At 42.4% G+C, this 19080-nt stretch overlaps 1 protein-coding gene across 2 annotated transcripts in view; it reads left to right on the forward strand.

The window, feature by feature from the left end:
• ccdc102a (coiled-coil domain containing 102A) overlaps window positions 1-15147 on the forward strand; it is an 84612-nt gene extending 69465 nt beyond the window's left edge. For both annotated transcript variants that reach the window (XM_073464830.1, XM_073464829.1), the window contains exon 10: window positions 12750-15147. In XM_073464830.1, coding sequence (XP_073320931.1) covers window positions 12750-12882 — 133 coding nt within the window. In that variant the 3' untranslated portion in view covers window positions 12883-15147. The remainder of the gene's footprint in view (window positions 1-12749) is intronic.
• The last annotated feature ends 3933 nt before the right edge of the window (window positions 15148-19080 follow it).

The following is a 19080-nucleotide window of genomic DNA, read 5'->3' on the forward strand; positions in this document are numbered from 1 at the left end:
CCTGAGTTTGAAGTTTGGTCGGAGAAGCAGCTTGTCACTTAAAAAGAGAATAGCAGGTCCACCTTAGAGGTTGGTTCGCCTTAAGTGAGCCTGGGTCACAGTTGTCAGACTTGGGTTTTGAGGAGTTGCAGCATTTTACTGTTTGTCAGCGTTCACAGACAAACAGCCTAAAGTGTACACACACTGCACTGCTATGTTCACAGTTATAATATTACTGTAAACGTCATACTCAATGTCACACAGATGCTCTTCTTTGCTCTCTCTCTCTCTCTCTCTCTCTCTCTCTCTCTTTCAACAGCACACTCTGCCACACATGATGCAACATACATACTGAGTTATTCCTGATATGAGTTAGATACTTGACACATTTTAGTTAAAAAACATCTTAAAAGTACATTTGTGTGTGTGTGTGTGTGTGTGTGTGTCAACTTGCTGTTGGAGAGAAATAAGAGTGAGAAAGTAATTGAAACCGTTTCAAATATTCAAAATGGATATGTAAAAAATCAATACATTTGATCAATAAAACACTGTATGTACATTTCTATGACTAACTTGCTAGTTCTCTTGTTAATGGGAAAATATGTTCACGCAGTTTATTCAAGAGACTTATTTGTAAAATCACATCCTATCTCATAACTGTCGGTATGGTCGTGGTTAACATTGCAAATCTGCATGTCAACATTCACAAAACTTGTAGAACTCAACATAAAAGATTGTGGCACATTTAAATGATTTAATTATTAGATTATATGTAAATTCTTACTGACAGAGAATCACGGTGATTAAATTGATATGACCAGGCCCTGAGAGCGAGACAAGTGTCCCCAGAGAGTCGCCAAAGTTAGTCAGCACCCAGTCTGTCCCAAATGATCTGTTGTTGTGGTGCATATTAGGAGAAAACCTCTAGCAAACATTACTGTGCTGATACATGTGTAATACATGGCAACCAAAGTCCACACACAAACACACACACACTGCCTTTCAGTCAGCGGTTGCTCATGATTCCATCTGCGGTGAGGGCAACATGAACCAGTGTTTGGATGTTTTTGCGAAATCCTCCTCGTTGCTCAGTGTAAGAGTGACCACAGCACAGTTTGAAAGGAATGGATGTCTCTCTCTCTCTCTCTCTCTCTCTCTCTCTCTCATTCTTCCTGTCTCTTACTGTAGATTGAGTCATTTATGTCTGTGCTTTGCAAAGTGTTTATCAGCTCAATAGAAAAGCTTTTAGTGTCTGAGCTGGTGTTGTGGTCCAAGTGTTGTAGTGGATTATCTACCAGTTGCTCTGACCCTGCCCTGCTGACTGACAAATGAACGACAAAGGCAGAACGAGAATGAGAGAAAGAGAGAATAATAACACCAATCTACTGTAATTCCATCCTGATAATTTCCGAGGCATCTGTGTAAGAGTAATCTGGGGAAGGTTTTCTTTAGTATTATGAATGCCAGACTTCTGAACTTTGTCTTGAGCAAAACCCAAACTGGAGTCCAAAACACCCAACAATGGATCATATTTAAACCCTACATACACCAATTGATAAACATTAAAACCCAAATGAAACCAAATTTGTGCCTGTTTTATTGACTTCCAGTAAAGCTTTTGATTCTATTTGTCATGCAGGACAGTTCTATAAAGTTATTGATATATGTTATTAAATTACAATGTTACAAGGTAAAGTACATTTATTGTCATTTTTTAAATCGGAAGGGTTTAAAAAATGAAACAATGTTATAGTCCTTTATGGTACATCTATTTTAGAAAATGGAGAGATGAGGATGAGTTCAAGAGTCTCACAGCGTGAGGAGTGAAGCTGCTCTGTAGTCTGGTGGTACAGCAGCAGATACTTCTGTATCTGTTGTCAGGTGGCAGCAGGGTGAACAGACTATGGCTGGGTGGGTGTTGTCTTTTAGTATCTTTGGGCTCTGTGCAGACATCTCACTTCAGTGATGTCACTGATGCTCTGTAGATGGTACCAGTGATGTTCTGGTGGTTTTAATCACCCTCTGTAGAGCCTTCCTGTCCTGGGCCGTGATGAACCATGCCAGTCTGTGATGTTTCCAGTCAGGATGCTTTCTATTGCTCTTCTGTAAAAGTTGACCAGAATCTTGCTCCAGAATTCAGTCTTCCCAAGTGTCTGTAGGAAGTCAAGCCTTTTCTATGCTTTTATAACCAGGGTGGTGATGTGTGATGATCAAGATATGTTCTCAGTGATGGTAGTTGCAAGGGAACCAATAACTTTTCACCTGCTCCACCTCAGCTCCAATGATGTAGACAGGGGTGTGTCTTTGCCTCCTTTTTTCAAACAATCAATGTGTTCTGGAAAGATGTGCAGTGTAAATACTGGCAAAGAAAGAACAGAATTTTTTTTAGAGGTGAGACAATCAAAAGGAGCCAGGGTGAAGGAAATACTGGGTGGAGGAAAAAGAACCAAATGAAGAGATGAACCAAAAGAAGGTGCGAATGAACTTTGGTCGAGTGACAACAGGTGGTTCAGAATCAGAATCAGAATTCCTTTATTTGTCCCGCAAATGGGGAAATTCCTTAGTCACAGCAGCCAAAGGACAGTATCACACTTAAACAATAATAAAAAGTAAAAAATAAACAATATAATAAGAGATAAGAAATAGAATTAACTCGTATATACATAGTATTTACAATATGAACTTGGTATTTACAATATGACATAGTATTTATAATATGAACAGTGTAAGTATAAACAGTTTGGTATTGTTATTTACAAACAATAAATAATAAATATGGGTATTAAAAATTGTCCAATTAGTGCAAACCAGAAAGTGTGTGGATATGTGTAGAGTTTTGTATTGCACAGTGCACATGTGAGGTCTACTACTGGGAGCAGTGCTGGTTGTACAGTCTAACAGCAGCAGGAAGGAAGGACCTGCGATACCTCTCCTTCACACACTTGGGGTGTATCAACCTGTCGCTGAAGGAGCTGACCAGTGCGGTGATAGTGACCTGCAGGGGGTGGGACTCCTTCACCAGCAGCGATGACAGCTTGTCCATCATCCTGCTCTCTCCCACCACCTGCACTGGGTCAAGAGGGCATCCCAGGATGGAGCTGGCCTTCTTGATAAGTTTATCAAGTCTCTTCCTATCTGCTGCCGAGATGCTGCTGCTCCAGCAGACTACTCCATAGAAAATGGCTGATGCCACCACAGAGTCATAGAAAGTTGTCAGGAGTGCCCCCTGCACCCCAAAGGACCTGAGCTTCCTCAGCAGATGGAGTTTGCTCTGACCTTTCTTGTATGTTGTTGCAGTGTGATTAGTCCAGTCCAGTTTATTGTTCAGGTGAATTCCCAGGTACTTGTAAGACGTCACCATCTCAATGTCCGTTCCCTGGATGTTCACCTGTGTGCAGGGTTGTTTGCGCCTGCGGAAATCCACCACCAGCTCTTTGGTCTTCCCGGCGTTGAGCTGGAGGTGGTTCCACTGGCACCAGTCCACAAAGTCCTGAATAAGTCCTCTGTAGGCTCTGTCGTCCCCGTCCCTGATGAGGCCGACGATAGCAGAGTCGTCAGAGAACTTTTGTAGATGGCTGTAGGGTGTTTGGTGGGAGAAATCAGCAGTGTACAGGGTGAACAGGAAAGGGGCCAGGACTGTTCCCTGTGGGGCCCCCGTACTGCAGACGACTGTGTCCGACACACAGTCCCGAGTCCTCACATACTGTGGCCGGTTGGTGAGGTAATCGAGGATCCAGGTCGTGAGGTGTTGGTCCACCCCTGTGAGCTCCAGCTTGTCCCCCAAAAGTGCAGGCTGTATGGTGTTGAAAGCACTGGAGAAATCAAAGAACATGATCCTCACAGTGCTTCCAGGCTTCTCCAGGTGAAACAGTGATCTGTCCAGGAGGAAGATGATGGCGTCGTCCACTCCGATGCCAGGCTGGTAGGCAAACTGGAGTGGGTCCATAAAAGGACCCACCAGAGGGCGGAGATGGACAAGGACCAGCCGCTCCAGGGTCTTCATCAGGTGTGAAGTGAGAGCAACTGGTCTGTAGTTGTTGAAGTCCTTAGGGTGAGGGATCTTTGGTACTGGTACCACGCAGGAGGTTTTCCAGAGCAGTGGCACTTTTCCCAGCTTCAGGCTCATGTTGAAGATGTACTCCACAATCCTGCACAGCTGGTCTGCACAGGACTTGAGGAGCCTGGAGCTGATCCCGTCTGGACCCGTGGCCTTCTTCACCTTCATCTTCCTCAGTTCATTCCTCACCTGGATAGTGGAGAGGGACAGATTGGAGCAGGGGGGCTGAGTGTCGGGTGGGGGAGGTGGGTGAGTGTCAGGGGGGGCAGTGGGGGGTGTCTGCAGGCTGAAAGCAGTGGAGAGGGAGGTAGAGGTGAGAATGGGGCAGGAAACAGGGGGGGTGGAAGAGGTGGTGGGGGGCAGCAGAGATGACTGCCCCCCACCACCTCTTCCATCCCTTCCATCCATGTATGTGTATGTGGTAAGATGGTAACATCTGTCTTTGTTCAAAGATGGTGTGTGGTGTGAGATGATGATGTCCTCCTCCTTACAGTCTGTTCAAACAGTATGGGATCAGGGGAGACACCAACTGAAATGCTCACTAGGATTTAAAATGACTACCTGACAGAGAACTTAAGCCTTGGGACTTCAAACCATCCATCCACTGTGACAACACTTTTGTTCTGGGAAAACTCAGTAGGATCAAGTGTGCCCAAATCAAACTTCAAGGTGTGTTTTATAACACAGCTTGCTTTTTAAAAAACAATCAATACTTATTGCCTTTTTAAATCAATTTGACATGTATACAGCTCAGGGTGAAATGAAAATCTTTTTCATTTTGGGGCTCATTGAAATCAACTCTGCCACGTAGATCACATATTCCCTGGTGTTTTCATGTGTTCTCAGCACAAATAAACTTGAGATATCTCCATGACTTTAGCTTTAGTAGGCGGTAGTTTATCCTGACTTTGACTCACTTCATACGCTGCCGATGTGTGTTGCCCTTTACACTTGTTACATCTTGAAGCTGTTGTAAGGTTATAACTAAACTACAAGCAGAGTGTAAAGTTGTGTGATGTGTTGACTCTTTGCAGTCAGATGAAGTCATTGTACCAAGTATATACCTCCATTACTGTCAATTGGTTCTCTTTCTCTTGCTGTTACTGTCTGTGTGTAATCATAGATTTCCACAACACATCTCAACAACACTCACTGTCCCTCAGGTTGTGGCATGTTGACACATATTGGCCAGCAAGGTATGCCCTGTTTCCTTCTCCCAGGAGTATTTTTAATTTTGATATGTCGTTCAGCTCTTTGAAGTCTGAGATTACCGAATTGAATTTATTAAAATAAATGTTCCTGGTTTCGTTGAATGTTTTACATTGTAGGAGAAAGTGCATCTCTGTCTCAACCTCACCTGTCGAGCAGTGACCACATGTTCTGTTTTCTTTTGGTTGCCATGATTGTTTGTGTCTTCCTGTTTGGATTGTCAGTTTGTCGTCACTGAGCCTGTACTTGGTGAGCATCTGTCTCTGCTTTCTATCTCTGACAGTAGAGAGATATTCTGCTAATTCATAATCTCTTTTTAGGGCTAGATAACATTCTAATCTACTTTGGCTTTTTAGTTTCTTCTTTCCAATGTTCCAGATAGGTTTCTTTACATTGTGTTTTAATTTGCTTTACTCTGATTGGTGTTTGGAGAGCAGTGTTGTTGTGGCTGGTCAGACTGTGTCTGAGAGGGGGCAGTTAGCCTCAGTACCAACTGACATAGGGGACTCTTTTCTGGGCTCAGCTCTTGAGTTTGGAGGACTTTAGAGTGGAGGGTGTCTCGGGGGCTGGATTTCAGGTGGTCAAAAAAGTTGAGCGTTCTCTTTTGAATGTTAATTATCAGTGGGTATCTGTCTAATTCTGCTCTACATGCATTTGTTGGTGTGTTTCTGTGTACGTGTAAAATGTATCTGCAGAATTCTGCATGTAAAGATTCTGTTGGATGTTTGTCCCAATGGGTATAGCTCTGATGACTGAGTGGACCCCAGACTTCACTACCGTACAGCGCAATGGGCTGGATGACACTATCAAATATTTTAAGCCAGATTTTGACTGGAATTTGGAAATTATAAAATGTTCTCTTAATTGCATGTAGGGCTCTTCGAGCTTTTTCTTTTAGTGCATTCACTGCCATGTTGAAACTCCCTGAAGCTGTAATGGTTATACCAAGGTAGGTATAACTCATGCTATGTTCAATGATATGATCATTTATGGTAAATTGGTGTTTGTTCTCCTGACATCTGGGGCGTTTTTGAAAGATCATGACATTAGTTTTCTTCATATTTACTGCCAGGGCCCAGTTCTGACTGGTGCTAGTCCTTGTTCAGTAGGAGACAGTAGAACAAGGTCATCAGCATAAAACAGAGACTTCACCTCTCTATCTAGGAAGGAGAGGCCAGGAGCAGCACATTGATCTAACTCAACAGCAAGTTCATTTATATACACATTAAATAAAGTCGGACTTAAATTGCAACCCTGGCGTACACCTCTCCTCTGGGTGAAGAATTCAGTTTGTTTGTCTCCAATTTTGACAGCACACATATTTTCCAAATACATTGATTTAACCAGATCATACATTTTGCCCCCTATACTACAGTGTAGAAGCCTGTAATAGAGCCCTTCATGCCAAATAGAGTCGAAAGCTTTCTTGAAATCAATGAAACAAGTGAAGTGATCTTACCATTTTTTGCTTGGTGTACATGTTTGTTAATTAAAGTGTGAAGGGTATATACATAGTCGGTGGTGCAGTGTTTTGGGAGGAAGCCAATTTGACTTTTACTCAAGATGGAGTGTTCCTCAAGGAAATCTAATATTCTTTTATTCAGAATACTACAGAATAATTTAGACAGCTGTTGACACAGATGCCACGGTAGTTATTAGGGTCTGATTTGTCCCCACTCTTATGAATGGGGGAAATGAGCCCTTTCCACCAGATGTCAGGAAAACATCCCGACTGTAATACAATATTGAACAGCTTTAACACTGCACCCTGCATCTCTGGGGAGCTGCATTTGAGCATTTCATTTTTAATGCTGTCTGGACCACAAGCTTTCCTCGGCTGGAGAGATTTTGTCTGTGTGGTCATTTCTTCCCAAGTAATTGGGAAATCAAGGGGGTTTTGGTTGTCTTTAATTGTTTCTTCCAATGTTTGGAGTTTTTCTTGTATAATACACTGATATGAATTGATTTGATTTATTGGTATGTCTTTGTACAGATTTTCAAAATGTGCTCTCCAGATGTCACCATTTTGGATGGGTAATGTCTGTTGCTTTGTGTTGAACTTGTTCCACATATCCCAGAATTGATTTTGATTAATGGCATTCTCAATATCTTAAAGTTTCACGTGGGTATAATTTAGTTTTTTGTTCCTAATTGTACATTTATATTTCTTTAAAATTTCATTGTATCTAATGCGTAGGGCTGGGTTGTTTGGTTGGCGATGTTTTTCATTTGCTATTTTCCTCAGGTCTTTTCTGATGGTCTTGCATTCTTGATCAAACCATTTGTCAGCATTTTGCCTTTTAACAGGCTTCTGTTTTTGTTTGATGAGGTCAGCTTTAATAGCTGCCTTATGAAATATCATATTGATATCATCAATGGCCTTGTTTACACCATCTCTGGTAGAGATATATTGGTTTTGGTCATATTTTGATATGTCATTCATCAGATCAGGTGAGTTCAAGGCCATGATGAATTCGTCTCCACTGTCTGGGACCCATCTGTAAGTAGGATTTAATTGAAACAGCTTGCTGGGTTCCCTTTTTGTGTCACTCATTTGATCTGAGAGTTTAAAGAACACATTTATTTGGTTGTGGTCTGAAAGGGGGGATTGCTGTCTGACACTGAATGCACTGATAGTGGAGGGGTCCATGTCAGTGATTGCATAGTCTACAACACTAGACCCAAGAGCTGAAGAGTATGTGAATCTCCCTAAAGAGTCCCCTCTGAACCTACCATTAACCATGTACAGGCCTAAGGCCCGACAGAGATGCACTATCTCCCTGCCCTTTGATTTATTTCAGAGTCAAGGTTGTTTCGACGGGTGATGGTTGGTGTGGTAAACTGGGGGGCCTGACCAAATACATGGTTGTTGCCCTGTGGGTCCATGACATCAGATTCGATTCCTGTTTGTCCATTCAGATCTCCAGTTAGAAGCACATTTCCCTGGGCCTGGATGAAGGCAATTTCTGAATGGAGAGTGTCAAAAATGTCTTCTTCAAAATAAGGAGAATCTACTGGGGGTATATAAATTGCACAGAGATATAGATCAGTTATGCCAAGGGTTCGATCTAATCTCAACCAAATGTGTGATTTACCCTGTTTTACTGGTGAGATCTGACGGCAAAGATCTCCTTTATACCACACCAAGATCCCCCCCGATGTTCTGCCCTTGCGTATGTTTTTTAATTTTATAGAGGGCACCATGACTTCATTATATCCTGGAGGACAGTGATTGAGCAAATCATTTTGACACCGTGTTTCTGTCAATACAATTATATCAACGTCTTTGATAGATCTCATGAATTCAGGGTTTCCGCTCTTCAGTTCAAAGGTTGAGGAGTGGAGACCCTGAATATTCCAACAGCTTATATGAAATGAACGCATTAAAAAACAATCAAAATGAACCTGTATAGTGAGACAAATATTAAAACACATACAACTATCTATACATTTATAATACTAAATAATAATTTCATATGAATTCCATGGAGGTATGTACTATTTTCATTAATATTACCATTGTACTGAATACTAATATTGCTATTATTACTATTACTAACTAACAATATATTTCCATGTTGTTCTGTTACTCAAAAGGGAAAGTGTTCTGAATATGTCTATCTTAGCTGGACAGCACAGGGTGTGCAGCATCTCCCTGATGTATCCCAGCTCAGAGGCAGCAGGGGGAGGGACTGTGGCAGTAGGCTGGGCTACAGCTGCAGCATAGCTCTGCTGCTGTGGGTGGGGAGGCAGACCAGGGGCAGGTGCTGTTGCATAGTTCTGCTGCTGTGGGTGGGGAGGTGGACTAGGGGCAGGTGCTGTTGCATAGCTCCGCTGTAGTGGATGAGGAGGGGGACCAGGGGCAGGTCCTGCTGCATAGCTCCGCTGCTGTGGGTGGGGAGGGTCAGGTGCTGCTGCATAGTTCTGTTGCCGATGCTGTAAAGGGGGATGGTGGGCAGGGACTGAGGAGGGGGAAAGTAGCCTCCTCTGGTTGTGTTACACAGTGGTGAGGTGGTGGGTGTGTGGGGAGTGGGAGGTCCGGGTTGAGTTGTTGTGTCTCCTCACAGCAGGGGGATGATCCTGGGGTGGTGATGGGGAGGAGGAGGTCTTGGATGGTCTCTGAAGCTTCTAGTAGAAGAGGGTGAAAGGACTGCGTCCCAGGGCCGTGTCTTTGACGGTCTTTGCAAAGATCTTCACCTTCTCTTTGTGAAGATGGAGTCCATCATAGAGGTCCCAGGTGCCAATGGTTGGGTGGAGGGCCAGGTGGATGTTGGGTAAGGTGGCACATCCTCTTCTGATCTCCATATTGATGCTATGGATGACATGAGGAGGGGTGTCTGTCCTAGGTAGCAGGGTGGAGATCACAATGCGGGTGTCAGGGAATTCCTTACTGGCCTGCTCTGCCATCTTCCTCACTGCCTCAGCAGTGTCCATTTGGAGGCTGTGCAGGTCATTTGTTCCTGTGTGGATCACCAGGCATTGAGGGCTCCTGAGGGTCTCCTTTTTTAACAGCTTCATTGCCTGGCCTGTGGTGCTGCAGCGTTTCGACAGCACTTTTTTACCAGGAAAAAGCTTGTTTGTGTCCAGGAATTTCCCATTTGAGTCAGCCAGCAGGACCACTTGTGGAGCTTGTTCTTCTGGCTGAGTGGGGGGAAGCTGGGATGGGTAGAGCTGGTTGTTGGCAGCTGGCTGTGTGGGTGTATCAGGAGTTGCCAGGGTGTTGTTGGGCTGGGTGCAGAGCAGAGACGGTGGGACAGAGACAAGGCAGGGGTTTGGGACACTGGCAGGGAGAGTCTGTGTCTCTGTAGTTGTCATTGTGGGGACTGCTGAGAGTTTGTCTGTCAGGTGTTAGACTTTCCTGGTGAAGCTCCTTTCTCTATTTTCAGCATCCTCCTTCACTTTGGCTAACTGAGCACGGAGCACACTGTTCTCCTGTTTTAGTGCCTCTACACTTCCTCTGAGGTCAGATGCCAAGGCTTGGTTGTCTCTCTTGAGCTGCTGGAGCTTCTCATGAAGCTGCTGCACAATGTTGTCTTGGCAGTCAGACAGCCTGGCCTGGGTCAGCTCTTTGAATTCAGCAAAGTCTAGCTCCAGCAGGGCCATACTGTCCTTTAGCTGGTTGGTGGAGCTGACAGGTGTGGGAAGGGCAGAGATGGACAAGGTGGTGGGGTTCTCTGTTGGGCTCTCGTCATCTTCACTGTCAGAGGGGACATTGATCCTCTTGGTGTCCACCTCAGCTTTTAACAAGGAGAAAGCATCTTCAAAGGAATTCAGGTTGGCTTCATTCCCCTGGATCATGATCTTTCCTTTGGTGTAGTATGTGATGGTGAGCAGAGGGTCATCCTTGTCAAGGTGTTCATCTTTACAGATCTTTAATCTGCCTCCTGAGCCGATGCCCTCACTGGATACGTATGCATCATTGTTGCATAGAGTATCTTTCCAGATGTAGATGGAATCAGTGAAGAATATGAGGTTGTTCTTCTTCCTTCCTTCTTTGTGTTGGGCGTAGTCAGTGAAGAAGACCTCTGGATTTTCACGTAGTGTCTTCTCCTTGTGTTTCTCTCTAGCTGCTGCACTCTTAGATTTAGCAGGGTATTCAACCTCCCTGCTCTCTGCTCTGTTAGCTGCCTTCTGACCAGTTTCCATGGTGACCACTTGTTTACTCCACAGGGGGCTAGGCTAAATGTTTATTTTTTTAGCTTTTCTAGCCTTTAAACACAGTTTTTTTTTTTTGTTTGTTCTTTTTTCTTCTTCACAAGCGGTCGTGATCGATGGCGCACAGTGGAGTCAAGCCGTGCACGGCTGCTTTGCGTTCCGGCTGCCTGGTCGATTTTTGACGGAAGCCACAACAAGCTGCACAGAGCAGATTGCACCGGCAGGAGGTCAGAGACACAGAAACGGCATAGAGCATCCGGTCAATTTTCAAAATAAAACACCCTGTGCAGACTCCCGATTGTATAAAAATGAAAAATGATCAGATCAACAAAATCTGAGCAAGTCAACAAAATCGGGCAGACAAAAGGCTCCGCTTCTGAAACGTTCCCGCTGGGTTCTCTTTATACATTCATGGTATGATGCCGTGCGGAGGGCGGAACAAAACCTGTAGCAGACGCGATGTCATAGAGCAGTGTCCGATGGACTCCCAGTGCGTCTCTCGTGTAGAGGAGCACAACAAGTTTGCTATTTATGTTCTAAAACTAAAAGTTACTTTGTAAGTGTTTTTAGTGTGCCTGTCATTTTTGTGCTGGTTTATAGTTTAACCATTAGTGAGTGAGCATGCGTGTATGTGTGTGTGTGTGTATCATATAAAGGTAATAATTACAGAACAATAGTCAGCTAATTAACAATTTATAATAAATATAATAATAATAATTAATGATTATTATTAATTATTATTATAATAATAATTAATAATAATAATAATAATTTTAAAATAAATCTGTCTCTCTCTCTCTGTCTCTCTCTCTCCGTCTCTCTCTCAATTTCAATTCAATTCAACAAGCTTTATTGGCATGACTGTGTTTTACAATATTGCCAAAGCATTAGAACTACAGAAAAAGAATACATAGATAATTAATAGTTAATAATAATTAAAAAAAACAAAAATAAAAAAATAAATAAAAAAAGAAAGGTGTGTGTGTGTGCATGTGCGTTTGCGTGCGTGCGTGCGTGCGTGCGTGCGTGCGTGTATCTATCATATACAGGTAATAGTTACAGAACAATAGTCAGCTAATTAACAATATATCAATGTGCAGTTAAGAACCCAGTGAGGAGCAGCTGGCTCATGTGGAGGAGATCATGTCAGGTGTTGTTGTGCAGCTTTTCTCTTCTCCTGTGGCAGCACTCACATATTTTGCGGCATCTACAGCAGTGGTACTTTTTTCTCCCAGTAAATGATGTATTTTTCTTGGTCTGAGAATTTGTCGAAGTTTGGGGTTATACATGTAATTTTGGTGTAGAGTTGGTTCTGATGTCTGTATTTGTGTCACAGTGCAGCAGGAAGTGTCTGTGTGGACAGAGCCGACACAGCCGCTCCTCTCTGGGCAGCCATGTCTGTCTGTGTCGGCCGCTCTCTAAGGCCAGGCTGTGGCTGCTGAGTCTGTACATAGTCAACGTTTTTTTTCAGTCTCGGGTCAGTTACAGAGCTCAGATAATCTGCCATAGAGTATTGTCTGTTTAGGGCCAAATAGCATTGGAGTTTGCTTTGGGTTTTGGTTGTAGATGTCCAATAGTTGATGTAATTGTCTTTTTCTTTTGCTATAATTTGGTGGGGCCGGATTGTGTGAGGACGGTCTTGGGTGCCCTGTGCTGTTGGAGCTGAGCCTGTGGGCCAGCTGACTGAGGGGACTCCTTTCTTTGCTCTCCTCTTGGCATTGTAGGGCTTTGTAGTGGTAGGAGTTGGGCTCGCTGGCTTTGAGGTGTTGGTAGAATTTTATAGCTCTTTTTTGGATCCGAATTAACAGGGGTTAAACAGTCTCTCTGTCTCTTTGTCTCTCTCTCTCAGACTGCGGCGGCAGCAGCAGAATCCTGGTCTGTTTGGGAAGATGCGAACAGCTCGGTTTAGTGCTGAAAACCCAGATGGTCCGGCCAGTGACATGGACGAGGAGGATGAGGAACTGCAGCTCCAGATCCCATGACACACACATACATGCACACATACACACATTGATACAGGATATACTTTTAAACAAACATCAGCAGTCACAAAAAGAAGGTGAATATTGTTGCTCTTGGGGAAAAACTGTATCTCCGGTCACGGTAACATTTTGCAGTGTTGTCTTCTGTTCAACAGTAAGTTAAAAAGGGCCAGGTCAATATTTTAGCAAAGATTTTACCCATAGTAAGATCAAAAGATCAATATAACTTCTACTTCTGTGCATCCACATGCAAATTTTATGCAATTTGCTCAACGTATTACTGACCACGTAAGTGATCAGTAGTCAAATAATCATTATAAACAAATGTATGTCTCTTTTTCAGGAGACTTACAGAAACCACATAGTTGTCCTCTGGAGTTAAGCACAATCCTGGCTTTAAACAGAACACACACACATTTTCATACACACTATGACTCAAACATGCTTGGACATACATAGACACAGAGCAACAAGATCAAACCCAGCAGGAGTGTGACAGGCATTAACAGGATAAAAAGACTTTCCTAAGCAGAGGCTGACGCATATCATCCTTTCAATGTACTCACTCATTCTTACCTCATATCATCATTTCAACTGTTCCATCTAAACTGTGCTATTGTATTAAATCAAGCATCATCCACACATCTACATCACCAGTATTCATCATTTGCTCATGGCTGTCAGCTATGAGGAAAAGGTCTTTCATGTCCCTCTGAACTTGAGAACTTTTTTCTTAAATCACATCTGTCATATTATGAATCAACAAGTCTATTTGTCACATATTTAAAGGAAGCACACTACACAACTGTTAGTCTCATTACAGCTGCAGGTTGGAAAGAATTACAACCACAGTATGTGGAGAAGGTGCTGCCACTCTTTATAAATTTTATATTCGTCACCCCCCCCAGAACTCAACCCGAGACATAGGAAATGTTTCTGTTATTTTCTTCCTCAAAGACAAAGTCATATTCTTGCATTAAAAATGTGTTTCATGCACGTACAAGTACCTAATCTGGCAATAATTACAGACTAGCACACAATATGGCACGGTGGCCCAACAGCACCAATGGTGATGAACTTTGATTAGTTCTCTTAACCAGCAGCAAACCACCTGACAGTGCTGACCTTTTGAAGGAACAGCAGTCTAAAATGGCAGAAGCAGCAGTAGCTGCTTAGCTGTTTCACCATCCACTTTTATTTAGCCTTCCTCTGTCAGAGTATGAACTGTGTTAGCTTAGTTTTCTCTTAGCAGCCGAGCTAAAGACCGTGCAATCTGACATTTAGAAGCCTTGCTTCCCCCCTTCAATAAGTCTGAAATGATCTTGAGTACAAAATCTCAGGGGGGAGTGAAGAGCACAGCACAGTTGTTCCCAGTGTGTTAGTGGTTAGCTTACCAGATACAGTTGTTCACCATGTAGCCCCACTCGTAGTCCCCTTGTCCCCAAGCCTCTAACACTGCCACTGAACTCTGAAACTGAATTATCAACAGCTGGAAATCAGTATTTTTGTGCCGGATTTTTATTTTTGGTCTGTTTAGTCATTATTGTTTGACTGGTGTCTGATACAGTTGAAACTGAAGCAACAGTACAGTACACACCAGTGGAACCGAACCTTTCCACACAGCAAACGCTAGATGTTCAACTTCTGTTGTTTTACTGTTCTGAGTTTGGAGGTGCTGATATGATTTTTATGCAGTGTTTATGCTGATGTTCAGTATTTTAAAATATTATAATTTTCCTGGAGAAAAACAAACCCTGGACAAGTATTTATGTCCAGAAATTCCCTCAGGACTGTGTTCAGTCAGGGTGGGAATGCCTCTGAAGCAGCATCCAAACCATCATGGGTTAAGGAGAGACTCAATGAAACCCAGGCCATTAGAGATCATGCAGGCTTCATACTCACAGGTTCTTTTAAGATGGCCTGTGCGTTCAACAATGGTGGGGAGTTGACACCATGTGTTGGACTGAAGAGTTAATTTATTTGTATAAAACTTGGCTGGGCTAAATCTCCCATCTGTAAAAGAGCTCCAGACTAGTAGTAGATCCATTCAGTTGTGAAAGCAATAAAACCGCCATTTATCTTCCACCACCATCCAAAGTCACTCTCTGCCTCGGCTTCAACTCTGACGCTGGAAGGGGACCAAGATATTTTTCACTGATCAGGATTATTGGACTATTTATGTTGTCATTGTTATGGTTTACTTTTTATAAATGATCTGTACCACAGTGCTTTTGTATTAGCTCTATAAATGTCAACTGTACATACAAAAAACATGAGTCACTGTCTTTTTTTCTCAATGCAGTATGTATTCATAATGTGTGTGTCAGAGTAATTGGGGGGCACTTTTCCAGAAACCAGTGATCATCTGCCAAAAACTGATTAACGGACTTTAGGATATTTAAATTGATAAAAAGGACTGGACTGGATTAAAATGTAGGGCAGGTAGTGTAATGCAGAGTCAGGAGGATAACTGAAAAAGAAATAATTTCTTTATTTTATACAGTATATAACCCATCTGTATATCATTTTAATTACTGTCCAGTTTTCAGATGTTTAAACAAAGATACGAGACATACCAAACATATCGCATATATATAAATATTTTTTGTTTTCTGCTCAAGTCATACTTAAGATCAAAATTGATCCAAAGTCAGTTTTATAAATGAGGCCCTTAATCTTGTCCAGTTTTAAAAATAATGTGGTAAAAGATGAGAAGAAATTAAATGTATTCATAGAAACCACTAGAGCTCCTCCAACCACTCCTCATAGCCCATTTGAAATAGGTCATTATAACAGAGCAGAGCTGAGATATACTAAAGTGGCCAGTGTGTTCCCCTTATTTGTGTTGTCAAGAACATTTGTACCTTCAAATGTACATCGGATAAAGCTGTATTCATTGTACGATATGCTTGAAAGGAACGGCACTTCCTTGAAGTTGTGGGTCTCACAAGAGACAAAATTTTAAAAGAATGGTCAACATCAAGGCTGTAGAGTCCCTAATAATCTGACTGTGTGACTCATTGTTGGATTTATACACATTTTGTGCTCTAGTGAGAACATGGGACCACTGGACGGTGTAGGGTAGAGTCAAAATAAACTAGAGACCATCCTGCAATGGGATCATACACCCGTCAACACGTTCATGTTCCGACGCACGAATACTCTAGTTGTGATTGCTACATTATTATATGAGTCCTCAGTCCTCATGGATCATCTTCAAACTTGGCCTCATCTCGAATCACAAGTAGATATCCATTTCACAGTTGTGATGCTTTCACGCTGACACAAATCTATCCACAGATAGACAGAAATAAAAACATCTGGCAAGTACTTAAAACTGCTTCCAGGTAGCTACAAAAGATGTCTCCAGGACCATATTTTGCTATGATGACACACACACACACACACACATGCAAACACACACAGACTCAGGGTGAAAACAATATCAGCCACTACAGTGTGCGTTTGGTAATGAAGGAACATCTCACCCTGTTTTGAGCCAGTGTGGCTCAGTGATGTGTTTTAATAGATTAAGAGTAATAAGTGATGGACAACAGTGAGAAGAAGAAGATAGACTGTATATTGCTAGACCTGTCCATAATATATCCAGCAGCTATGGAGCAACATAATTGTTCATTTGGAGATGCTTTTGTGTCCAGCTGATCAATTTAAGTCCAATAATCACTCTTCTTTGGTCTGTCTTTTTCACCAGCTGCTGTCTAACTGTGTCTGTGTGCTGTTTGATGCTGAGCAGGAGCGTACGCTGCCTGCTGCTGCTGGAAACAAGGTTGATGAGAACAGAGTTTTGAGGGTGAAAAAAACAAAACAATGTGTTGGATGATGTCAGCACTATGTGCAACACATTACACAGGCATTTGAACATTCATATCTAAAATGATGCAGGCTGGTAATTGTTAAGAGAACTGTTTTATGTTTACCTCCATGCTGGAATAATAGACAGTAATTAGTGTAGTCTGATGGCCAGAGAGTTAGAAAATCAGAGTCAGAGGAGTTGGAGTGAGAATGAGCACTAAACACACACACTCTTGTGTGTTTAGCAGTACAGACTGTTGTGTACTGTACAGAGTAAGTAGACACAGTAATGAGACTGAACCTCAGCCTGACTCCCCACACACAGCATGGGGGCACAGTTGCATCTCCCTCTGAGATCATATTCTTTACTACACCGACTACAGTGTGTGTTTGTGTGTGTGTGTGTATGTGTGTGTGTGAGTGAGAGAGAGAGAGAGAGAGAGAGAGAGAGAGAGAGAGGCCAAGACATATAATGAGTGTTGTGTAGGCTGGAGTCAGAATGACTGAAATCATAGACACAGCTCTGGCTCTGCACTCTGTTTGTGTGTGCTTACTTTGCATAAAACAGTTGTATATTTAGACACACAAACTTGCAAACACTATTCACTGTGGTGCCCTTAGGGTAACAGCAAACACACAACGCACCCACACACTCAAGCTGTTAGCTGTGGATGATGGTGTGTGTGTGTGTGTGTGTGTGTGAGTGTGTGTGAGTGAGTGTGCTAATGTTTAGCTCAACCCCATGAGTACAGTAGACAAGATAATTCCAAAAACTGTTGGCAAAGCATGATACACACTGTAATGCGCAAGGGTGTGTGTGTGTGCGGTGTTTAATGTGTGTGTTGGAAGTGGTTGTTTTCCCTATTTGATTTCCACAGAAGTGTGTGTGTGTGTGTGTGTGTGTGTGTGTGTGTGTGTGTGTGTGTACACAGCCCAGAGCATAGTTCATTATGTTAATCTTCCTGGTGTCTTTATTAGGCCAGTGATGGCTGACAGCAGGAAAGCAGAACATTAAATTGATCCCTCTATAATTATTCCACAGATACCCACAGCATTTCTTCGTATGTGTGTACTGTATGTATGTGTGTGTGAGAGAGTGTGCATGCTTATGTATCACAACAAAATGCAAAACATTGACATTTTTTATTGTGTTGTGAAAAATAATGGATTTCATTTCCCTTCATTGACTGCAGCTGTGATGACAGGCTCCCCCTGCCATTCTGTCCTTTTTCATTGCAAAGAATTGGTGTCTGCCTCTTTTGTAATAAAGTAATTTAAGCTTGACTGCATATGAACAAGGCCAATAAATGATCCTGACACACACATGCACACACACACTCAGGTCATTACCGTCTGCACAGATGTTTACTAGCTCAGAGACATTCAAGTGGTTTTCTCCTATTTTCATCATCATTGAGTACCCTTTTCCTCATTTTGAGTGTGACAAATCATTCTTGACCTTGGAAACAGTAGACTGAGAAAAAAAAATCTCAAATCAAGATTCACTTACTTCCTTATTCTGGTCTTCATTTATTCAGCTGTCATGGCGATTGCCCAGGTGTCATCATATGACCCAAGCATTAAACATAGGTCATGTGATGACCATATATCACCACCTATTATCATGTGACAATAAGGGAGTGATTGGAGCTTCCTCTTAAGCAGAAATGATAACAACTACATTTCTGGCTCGAATTGTGCTAGTGGCATACCTCTCTCTCTCCTTTCCCTTATTTTCTGTTGGCCTTTGTACTGTACACAGTCCAATACAGGCAAACATTTCCAAAAGAAATCTCTTATTTTCTAGTGTTGTGCAGGAACTTCCATCTGCAGTTTGGAACAGAAATCCTTTGTCTGTGCATTGTGATGCTCAGCGTATTTGTGATTAAAGATGGTCTAAAGCCCGGATCTGTTTTTTGACATATCTACATATCGAGATTTTTTTCCAAATTGGATCCAGACCACATTTGAAGGTGGTTTGAAATGTGATTCCAATCTGATTTCTACATATGCAACTCAGTCCCAATGCTCTGGCACCTCACATCAGATTACATATTTGGGATTCAGGACCATGTTTGATAGTAGTGGTTAAATGGGTTTTTAAAACTCCTCTAGTTGTCTGATTGCTTATGTTGCTGGCCAACAGGCCCAGTGGTGAAGCTGTGTCTACAGATATGTCTTAAGTGTTTAAAGAGGAAATCATTATCATATTGCATATGAATATGACCTTAACTAGAGCCAGTGCAAATCTGAATATTAGTAGTTTTTATATAGTTTTTTCTCCAGGCAAACATGGTACAGAAATGAGCAATCCCAGCTTCTACTTTTAGAAATTCCTCCATTGGCCAACTGCTGTTGCTGAGTGATGTGTGCCTCTAATATGAC

Source organism: Pagrus major, chromosome 4 (genome assembly GCF_040436345.1).
Source record: "Pagrus major chromosome 4, Pma_NU_1.0".
NCBI classification, from domain to species: Eukaryota; Metazoa; Chordata; class Actinopteri; order Spariformes; family Sparidae; genus Pagrus; species Pagrus major.